Raw genomic sequence first — 11011 nt, 5'->3', positions numbered from 1 at the left:
AGGTATCTAAAGCCATTTGCACATAACAAAATATGTATTTTATCAAAGTAATTGTTGAACTGAAATACAATTAAGAAGTATATTGATATTGAAATAATTATTAACTTCTAACTTAAAATGATTTTTTATTCATAACAATTATTTTATTTTTATTTTTTTCTTATATTTTGGAAATGTACATCCAGTTGTTTTTTCCTTGATTTTTTTTTGAGGGGGCCGCAAGAGAGTGGGGCCCTAAGCTACAGCTTGTTTAGCTTATACGTAAATCCGGCACTGGCAGTCCCCTCAAGTATTTTATTGTGGGGGTGGAGGTGGCAAAGTGACCTCGGCCTCTAGGATATGGTTCCTAGGGTGGCACGCGTTCTGGCAGGCAGGCATACATGTACTTCATCCTATGGAGAGGTTTGGGGCATGTGCAGAGTGTCCTGAGAGGCACACCCTCCCGCACCTCTTGACGCGCGCGAGGAAGATTCTGGCGCCAAACCTGCAGGGCGCTTGACCCTGGCCAATCGCGACGACTATGGGGGAAGCGGCCCGGGCGCCCCCAGGGCGCTGCCAGGTGGACGGGGCGGCGCGCGCGCGCGTGGCCGCACGTCACACCTTCGCATCCCCCGCGCGCGGCAGTGGTACATCCTTGCGTCTCCCCCCGGCGGCTGCGGCGCGAGTAGTGCAGTCTGCGGCGCGAGCGCTCTTCTTGGACGGAGCAGGTTTCTCCGCCTGCGGGAGGTGGAGGCGAGCGCAGAGGGAGCGCAGCCCGCGTCGACGCAGCACGTCAAGGCAGCAGCTGAGCGAAGAAGAAGAAGAAGCCCGCATTGCCAGCCGCGCTCGCTCGCCCGTCCTTCTTCTCCGTTAGGCATGGCGCGGCGAGGTGGGCTCTGGGCGCTGCTGCTGGCGGCGCTCTGCGGCGCGCTGGGCGCCTTCGCCTTGCGGCAGCAGGGCTCCGAGGCGGAGCAGCCCGAAGCGGCGGCGGCGGGCGGCGGCTCGGCGAACCGGCGTCGCCGCCTCAGCCAGGAGGACGGCATCTCCTTCGAGTACCACCGCTACCCGGAGATGCGCGAGGCGATGGTCTCGGTGTGGCTGCAGTGCTCGTCCATCAGCAGGATCTACACCGTGGGCCGCAGCTCCGAGGGCCGGGAGCTGCTGGTCATCGAGCTCTCCGACAACCCGGGCGAGCACGAGCCTGGTAAGGGAAGCCCCTGACGCAGCCCCCCCCAGGTAGTGCTGGGTTGGGGGTGTCCTGCGTGTCTCCTCTTTCCTCCACCCCACCGCCCCCATTTTTTCCTTTGTTTTCTCAGGTGGAATAAACAACCTCTCTCCCTTGCAAATTCCTGCCTTGTTTCTCAGCATTGAGGTCACCACGATCCCCTTGATGGCGGTGGGTCTATTTCGGGGATCATGAGCTCATGCAGGAAGGAGAGTTAGGAGACCTTTGAAATCCTGGCCATGGTGACCCCCTTTTATGGCAGAGAGGGTACAATGTGCTGTGTTCCCAGTATGGTACAATGTGCTGTGTTCCCAGTACGGTTACCTGGAAACGCATGCAACGGATGCTATGGTGATAATGATAATCTTTCCTGGTAACCAGGCTTTGAGGATCTCTGCCTACACCTTCGCAGCCATGATTTTGACTCGGCTTAGTGGGCTGGCTGAGCTGCTTGTGTGATGGCAGAGGCCACGTGCGACGCATTTCACCGTGGAATGGCTTTGGATGGGCAGCTGAAACCTTCCTGGTTTAAGGGAATTAGTTGGGAAAAGGATTCATCTGTGCCAGCCTTATTGGAGGGGGAAGAGAAGCAGGTAGAGAGCCATTTGGTGGGATGGTTTCTTATAGACTTGAATCTCCAGATGCCATTGAAGCTGGCCCTCCCATAATCTTCCACCACTGGCCATGCTAGTTGGGATTGATGGGAACTGGAGTCTTAACTACACCTAGAGAGCCACAGGTTTCCCATCCCTGTTCTAGATCAAGGTACCAGCCACATGTCAGGTTGCATAGGAAGGCCTCTGTCTTCAATCTTTAAAGAGCCAGTAGCCATTGATGGAAAGAAAGCCGTATATGTATCATGACTTGGTGGAGATTAGCTCCATCTTTTTCTGTCTCTCTCTTCACACATGCTTGCGCATGCACGCACGCACACACACACACAATGTTAAAAGAGTAATACAGTTCCTCCTATTCAGAGAAATGCTTCTGCACAGCAGCTGCTTGATGCTGCTGTAGTAGTAGCTAAAATTTCTCTGAATACATGAATCGGTCAAATAATACCGATAATACCCATGCTGGTGCTGCCAGGTTCCATGGTGGCACACAGTGGCCAACAATATTTACCGTACAGTCTGGCTGGTAAGGAAATAGGTTCACACAAAAAATTATTTATTTGCTTAGTGATTTGTAGCCTGTTTTTCTGTCAAAACAATTCACAAAGTGGAACAGAGTGACAGAATTGTGACATCCTCCTGCCACTTCAAGATATTTACTTTTTTAGTGACAACCCTACGCACCGAAATAGTAACCTCTCTCTCCCATCTGCCAGTAGACTGTGGGTGCCTTGAGACAGGAGGGAGACCTGCCTGCAGCCTAATGTGGCACTACATGCTTTTGTTTACTATCTCAGTTCTTTATTATTTAAATACTTTCATTTAATTAAATAATTTCTATACCACTTTTCATTAAAACACAAAAACAAATATCAAAGTGGTTTACAACCTAAGAAAACATTACGGATGAAGATCAAGTATAAAACACACATTTTTAAAATCAGCATAATTAACAGGAAAGTATGATATTCTTTTAAACATCAGAACATTACAGATAAAAATCAAATACAAAAACACAATAAACTCTCCAAAACAGCACCACTAGTAGTTAAACAAAATAACTGAGATAAGGAGCTGCACCCATCCACAGTGATGCCTCCCAAATGCATCCTTAGCAGTCTTCCAAATCAAAGCCTCACATTTGTGCATTCCAACCAAGCATACAGATAATTAATCCCCAGTCAAAAAGTTATTAAAAAGTGAACGTTTGGTCTACAAAAATACATGGCATAATTAAGCATAATTTACAACCAGCTCATTCATTCTAAGGCAATGTAGTGTCATATAACTAGCAACAAAACTACTCCCATCTAGACTCCCACCCTCATAGGGTTGTATTCTATACCGGTTCAGTGTCTCACACTGAGTGGTACTGAACAACTTTGAAACGAACAAAAGCATTATAACTCATATTCTCATTTCAGACAGCAAAAACTACCCAACAAGGCTGGCTCAAGACATTTTGGTGCCTGGGGCAAACCACAAAATGGCACCTCCCTCCCCACGAAGGAAGAAGTGGGGAGTTAAGATCTACTGTACATCCAAATCTGCTACCCCTATGGGCCCTGCCACCTGAGGCAGTCACTTCACTTTGCCTCATGGGTGGGCCAGTCCTCCTACCCAATATTACATCACTTCTTTCTCCTACTTGGATAATACATTCCACAGCACAAACTTAAAGAGGTTGGTGCCCTCATGCAAACTCCAAAAGGTTTGCACTGTAGTGTGGCAGCAAGCCAGATAGCCATAGATGTTTTTCTATCCTCCTTCTGGAATCAGCAATGAAGTGCTGGCTGGTTGGCATCTAGGAACAGAGTGGGCAAGCAGATGGAATGGCCCAGGAGCTCTCACTAGCAGCAGCAGTAAAAAAATATATCAAAAATCAAAATCAGAGCAGGTCAGCATCCTATTAGTTGTTGAAAACAGAGATCGCTGCAAATATCAAAGCTGCATGAATCAACACATGGGGCAACAGGCAATATAGCAATAGAAGTATAATGATGAGATACCATATGAATGAAAACATTTCCATTTGCCATAGCCTTTGCTGTCTATTACTGTCTGCCACGGTAGAATGTGGACTTTCTGACCACTTGATTGTTATTTATTGTATTTAATGTTTTCAGCGGCATTACATATTCTGCATTGTATTTTCTTATTTGCTTTGAGGTGCCAGCATAACAGGTGGGACATAATTATTTAATCAGTAAATAATGAACATACAATTTTCATAAGTCAGACCTGCCAAACGAATATCTAGACCTTTGACAGCATCAAAAGATTCTGATGATAGATGCATACACCAGGCAACAGTGATGATGAATTCTAGAATATCTCTCTTACTGCAAGATAGAGCAAATGATAGAATGACACTCAGGATTATACATTGACTGATGAGCACCAGCTGTATAAGAATAAATCGAGTTAATTAGGAAATCATTGTATAATAATGGATAATTTGCTCTGTTTTTAAAGCCCTTGAATTATGCCAAGGTTCTGGATTAGGTTCTATTCACTTCAAGGGGACTTCACAGTTTATAGATGACCTTATTTGTTGGCCACACACAATGTCCTGGTTTGCAGCTTTCTTTTGAAAAGCTTGCTGAGCTCTTGGGGATGGGAAGCTTGAGGTTAATTGTTCTGCTCCTTTTATGATTTTTCATGACAGCAGTTCTGTGAGAGCCAGTGCTTAGAGTCTGTATGGAGCATGACATATGACAAGGCAGGGTTCGTCTTCTTGACTTCAGATCTATTATCCCTCAAACTAGCATTTCAAAGGGAAGCTGCCCATTGGCTACTGTGTCGCTTTTAGGAGAGGACAGTTTTTATGATGTCCATAGATGGAAATGCTGGGTCATGTTAACAATATTTGTGAATGGTGAAAATTGTGTTAGGCTGCAGTCTTGTATCTATTTATTTGGAAATAAATCCTATCGAACTCCAGGGGCTTATTTTTGAGTAGACATGTACGGGATTGCACTGTTAATGTGTATGTTAATGTGTGAAACTTATTATGTAGTAAGTCTGGGATGGGAGTTGGAATATCATTCTTGTTGAAGCAGTGCTCCTGCTGTCTTTGTCGTCAGCAAGTTGCCTGCTGACATACTGTAATTGTATTGTACTGAAGTACATGGACATATGGAGGCTGAAAAATCTTGCTTGTGATGGGTCTGACATTAAAAAAGAAGAAGCACAACAGAATGTTTTATATTTAGCATTCCTGTTAAAGCAACCAAACATGTCCCATAATCTAAAAGATAAAAAGAGGCTCAGCACTTTCTAAAATTAGTAAACAAGTGCTTTTAACTATAAACTAAGATTTAGGCTTGCAATATATCAGGAAATAGGAAGAAAAAACAAAACAAAATGGATTATACAGCCTCCATGGTATCATCAATGGTACTGATGGACACTTCTCAAAGAACTAATACTATGGCACTAGTCTGCATAAATTAGAGCAAGACTCAGAAGCTGCTCTGCTGCTTTTTTGTGGTAAAGCTACAGAATGTACCAATTGTCCTTCAATGCCTGGAAAACCCAAGTCTTCAAAAGTTTTCTTTTCGTTCTTCCTAGGAAAACCCTGGCTTGCCTTAAGATTCAGCCACATGTTCTGTCAAGCCAAAATAGTTCTTAGCTGCTAGCAGGGCTTAATCTTTGTTTGGTTGTGTGTGCCTTTGAAAATTCCTAAAGCTGTACCTCTTCTAAGCTGAGCAACAGAATGATTTGACTTTTTAATTTACCAAAGCTTTATTTTTATTAGAAACTCAGTGTCTTTATACCAAGAGATCAGTGAATTAACCTTGGGTTTTGTGAATAGAGGCTTGATTGTGAGAACTCCCGAATCTATTGGGAGAACAGTGTGGGAGTGATGAATACTGCAAGTGTCAAGAGCTAAGGAAGATATTGAAGGGAAGGAAAAGATCAGGAAGAAAACCTGCTTGGGACCATATGTTTGTGAAAGATGCACACCATGTAAGGATGAAGGGGGGGACCTGTTTCAAGTATGTGTGTATGTTCACACACATATTTAAAGGGAAATATTCCACAAAACAGCTTATAACATGTTTAAAAATACAAATCCAGGCTTATAAAACTGTTTAGAAAAATACAGCAAAACAATAAAATCAAAGCTCAGCAACAGCAGCAATGACTTATCCACACTCCACTAAACAGCCTCCATTTAGGACCCTTCCCTGCCCATTTTATCCCCCCCCCCTTTGAATTTTTGATAGTATTTCAAATATACATTCCAAGATGTCACTGGTATCTAGTCTGGATGTTATACAAAACAGAAAAGGCAGTGGTCTGTGACTCATATTTCTGCTATTCTCACCCCTGCTGAAATTATATGAAGTATGAACTTGTGGGTCTTGTCTCTGAGGAGTTCTATAGGGGTTGTGTCCATGAAGGTTGGAGTCCCCCCCCCAAAAGTGAGAAAGTTATCAAAACAAGCCACTACTTCATTACAGGCTGAATGCAGTTATGCAGAAGACTTAGCTGCATTGAAATAATTTCTGTACATTAAAGTGTTTCACCTTGTCAATTAACCATCATACAATCATGTTCAAAACCTGTGTCGTTGTGGGTTCCTCGTTGTACTCAACATTTCCAGGTTACTTGTTCTACATGATTTTGCACTTTAGGGGCATCGCACCATATTTTGGAGCTTAGGAAGTGGCTGAGAATTATGTTGCATGTTAAGAGCCTAGCAATCCCTTTGCTAGCACAAACCATGGCAGTTTCAAAAGATTTCTGCCAGCACAAGAATTGGGTCAGCCTAGGTCTCCATCCAAAACCATGGAAATGGCATTTGAACCTGAGGGGAGATTGCCACTTTGAAGGTAAGATTTGAACTTGGGACTGTCACTTACCAGAGAAGATAGCTTGTAGATGCAACTACAGTACTACCTCGGGTTACCAACGCTTCAGGTTACAGACTCCGCTAACCCAGAAATAGTACCTTGGGTTAAGAACTTTGCTTCAGGATGAGAACAGAAATCATGCTCTGGCAGCACGGCGGCAGCAGGAGACCCCGTTAGTGAAAGCGCACCTCAGGTTAAGAACAGTTTCAGGTTAAGAACGGACCTCCAGAACGAATTAAGTTCGTAACCCGAGGTACCACTGTATGGATGTCTTTAGATTCTTGCACCCGGCTCAGCTGTTTCAAGAGATGCTGAAGTCAGATTAGAAGGTCAGTTTTCACAAAACTTATTCTAGTTACATTTTTTAAAGTGGTTTAAAAAAGTAGTTACATCCCACCTGGGACACGGGTGGCGCTGTGGGTTAAACCACAGAGCCTAGGACTTGCTGATCAGAAGGTCGGCAGTTTGAATCCCCGTGACGGGGTGAGCTCCCGTTGCTCGGTCCCTGCTCCTGCCAACCTAGCAGTTCAAAAGCACGTCAAAGTGCAAGTAGATAAATAGGTACTGCTCCGGCGGGAAGGTAAACGACATTTCCGTGTGCTGCTCTGGTTCGCCAGAAGCGGCTTAGTCATGCTGGCCACATGACCCGGAAGCTGTGTGCCGGCTCCCTCGGCCAATAAAGCGAGATGAGCGCCGCCACCCCAGAGTCGGCCACGACTGGACCTAATGGTCAGGGGTCCTTTACCTTACATCCCACCTTATTTCTAGAATAACAATAGGCACACTTAGAACATACATTTAAAGCATTGTGATACTACTTTAAACATTCATGGCTTCCCCCAAAGGATTCCGAGTGTTTGCTAAGGCTGCTGAGAATTGTTAGGAAACCATCTGTTCCCTTACAGTTCCCTGTGAAGCGGGATTGGTCATTATACCACTCTGGGAACTGCATTTCTGGAAGGGGAACAGGGGTCTTCCACCAGCCCTCAGCACACTTATCAAACTAAAGCTCCTGTAATTCTTGGGGGGAACCAGAGACTATTTAAATGGTATCATAGTGCTTTCACTGTTTGATGTAAACGTGGCCAATAGGTTAAGTACTCTCTGGAAGGCCGGTAAATTTGTTAGACTGATAAGTTAACAAATCTGGTCAGCTGTTGCAGTCATATATAATGCACATGTCTTCTGTCTGAGTGCATACTTCAAGGAGCTTAGATTTCATAAACAAGCTATACATACATATATATATATGTGTGTGTGTATATATATATATATATATATATATATATATATATATATGTGTGTGTGTGTATATATATATATATATATATATATATATATATATATATATACAGTATGGGTTTATGTTCTTAATCGTCTTGCAAAACTTAGAAAGCACAAATTAATACAGTTGTTGGTCTTCTGTTTGATTTATTGAATGACACTGAATAAGAATGCTGCTTGTTAAATATTGTGACCTATGGTGATTCTTGGAGGAGGTCTGAAAAAGGAAGAGGCTTAGCCTGCCTGCTAAAACTTATGGCGTATAGATCTATGCCTCACTTTGTGAATATGCATATGAGCATATTTTGTTTCATGTATGTCAAGCTGAACTTTGAGACGATCATTTAGGCCTTAAAGTGAGCCTCAATTGTTCATTGGCAACAGAGGCTTGCTATCATCACCAAGCAGCTGACTGCGCTACAAAGTTCCCTAGTAGGGACTCCATTGTGCACCGAACCCCCCACCAAAAGCAGATCTTGAAGTTGGCATGAATCAGCTGATTGGCGGTGACTTCAAGCAACACTTGAATCAGCTTGGCTCATCCTTTTGTGCAAGGGGAAAATGAATCACCTGACAGCATGGTGAAGTCAGGTGGTTGACAGGTGGGTGCCTACCTCCACCCCACCTGCAAGAGTGGCCCACTGTGGGTGAAGGAACCCAGGAACTCAGGAACCCATGATCTGGCTGCTGGATAGAAAAGTTTCAAAGATAAAAATTGCATCGGACTGAGCTGCAGTTTATACATGGGATTTAATTTTTTTTTTTTTTAAAAAGAAGCAATCTCAGACATATTTGAAAGGTAATATTGCATCGTATTATAGCGGGACCAAGAAATTGAACCCTGGGTGAGGTTGTGCAAATGAAAGGGCAGGACCATACATATAGGACCGTAGAGTAAATTTCAGTGACTGAAGTCACTAGGGGTGAAGAAAGCAGATGGAGAGAAACATGTTGAGGTATTGATTAGATTGCACAAGCAACTAATCTGATTTCCAGAAGGCATCCCAATCCCAGGAAAACAAGAAGTTACCTTATACAGACCATTGGTCTATCTAGCTCAGAGTTGTCAATAGTATACTAACTGTCAGCAGCTCTCAAGGGTTTCAGGCAGGAGTCTCTCTCAGCTACACCCAGAGATGCTGGGGATTGAACCATGGACTTTCTGCATGTAAAGCAGGTGCTCTTCTACTGAACCATGGCTCGTCCCTAAATATTTCTACCAGTGTTTTGTGTGCCAGCATAAAGTTACTTTAGGGTTGGCATATTTGGACGTATTGTCACACAGCTCTAGAATATTGCTGTTGAAACACCATGTCCTCCTGAGGACTAATGGACTGGTGTCATTCATAACATATATATTAGTTTTAACATTTTCCATAACATCCATATTTTATATCTTTTCTTTTTTACAACTTCATTTAACCTTCAGGCCTCCTCCCTTCCCTCCATGGATTTCTAAAATCATGGGGTCAAGTATGCTTCCCGACTTTAATTCTGACCACCCTTTTAATATACTCCAGGGTGGCCTTTTAGCTCACCACTGCTTGTTAGTTAATAGAGGTTTACTCAGCAGATATTAAAATAAAATACAGTGTGTTCACACTCTTTGTAGCTTGTAGAAAACTTCCTGCAGCTCACCACAGCTGGGATGGACCTAATGGACTGGTGTCTTGAATTGGTTGTAAGAAAAGTTTTTCTTTCTAAAAAAAACCTCAACAACATAAAACCCTTTATTTAAATACCCTACAAAGTATACATTAGAGACAAGAATAGTTCTCCAGGAACAGATCTGGCTTATTGTGTCATTCTTTTAAAAGTATATTGGCAAATCTTGAAAACCAATTATGCACTTAAAAAAATACAGAGTGGCTTTTTCCCTAGACTCTTCTCCTAGAGCTGCTAAATGTTAAAAATGGGAGAATGCCAGCTTTTGCTTGGCCAAAAGTCTTTGATGGTTTATTGAATGCTAGCAAAGGATAATAGATTTTTTTTTTGTGAAAAATGTAACTGGACTACAGAGTTCCTATTTACTGTGCCCTTTCTCAGAGATAAGTAAAACAAAAACGTAGACCTCAGGAACAAGTTGCCCCACAACACCTTGTCTGAAGAACTTACATGATCACAGGCTATATCTTGATTGGAATTTGCTAAATGTAGTTTTGATGCTGCAGCTTATTTTGACCAACGATATAAAGGGGTCATATAAGCTGTAGTTTCCATTGCCTCACAAAAAAGTAATAAGTTGTCTTACTCATCCGTATCGATGTTGCTTCTCTGTAATAAATGGTTTGTGTCTTCCTTTTGCTAATCGGATCAAAGCATGACTGATGACTTAAATTATCTCATCTGGATTCTTCACAGCATTGCATTTCACACCAGCAACATGAATCACAGCAATTGAGGCAGATGATGTGCAAGAAAAGAGGAGAGTGACTTATCTATAGCATACTGCATTGCCTAGATAATGTAAGGCTCCTCATGGCAGAGGACCCAGAAATTGTAGGGATATGCATGTGGGGATATGTAGGGAGTTTCCATGTCCTAGTGGTTCAAAAGTCAAATGCTGCCTTAGTCTGGAGGGTTGTTACTTTTGGCAGTCTTCCCTGGGATGCCTGGATTAAGTTATGATTCTGAAAACCTACAACATAAAGTGGCTTGGGACTATGTTGTCTGAAACAATTGCATCTTCGCTGTGGCCTTTCCTTGGCATCAGTCTCACATTCTGAAGTAATATGCTGAATTATATTAAGTTGTCATGCACAAGGCACAAGAGGCTCAAAGCAATTTATTTATTTTAAAATTATTTTTATTTGCCATTCTCTGGAGGTTTGTGGTACCACTACATTTTCCACGTTGTTCACTTATTGTTATCTTTGATTACTTTTTATTCTGACTTCCTCTGGTGGTAACTGACAAGAGCCCTGTTGGATCAGTCCAGCATCCTGTTTCATACTGTGGCCAACCAGAGGCCTTTGGGAAGCCCATATAAAACAGACCATGAAAGCAATAGCTCTTGTCTGGTGTTCCCAGCAAATAGTAATTTGTAG

At 43.0% G+C, this 11011-nt stretch overlaps 1 protein-coding gene across 1 annotated transcript in view; it reads left to right on the top strand.

The window, feature by feature from the left end:
• Positions 1-671: 671 nt before the first annotated feature.
• CPE (carboxypeptidase E) overlaps positions 672-11011 on the top strand; it is a 62674-nt gene continuing 52334 nt past the window's right edge. The window contains exon 1 of the mRNA XM_053402902.1: positions 672-1183. Coding sequence (XP_053258877.1) covers positions 856-1183 — 328 coding nt within the window. The 5' untranslated portion in view covers positions 672-855. The remainder of the gene's footprint in view (positions 1184-11011) is intronic.

Source organism: Podarcis raffonei, chromosome 9, assembly GCF_027172205.1.
Source record: "Podarcis raffonei isolate rPodRaf1 chromosome 9, rPodRaf1.pri, whole genome shotgun sequence".
Taxonomy (NCBI): domain Eukaryota; kingdom Metazoa; phylum Chordata; class Lepidosauria; order Squamata; family Lacertidae; genus Podarcis; species Podarcis raffonei.
This window is presented reverse-complemented; position numbering and strand designations above follow the sequence as displayed.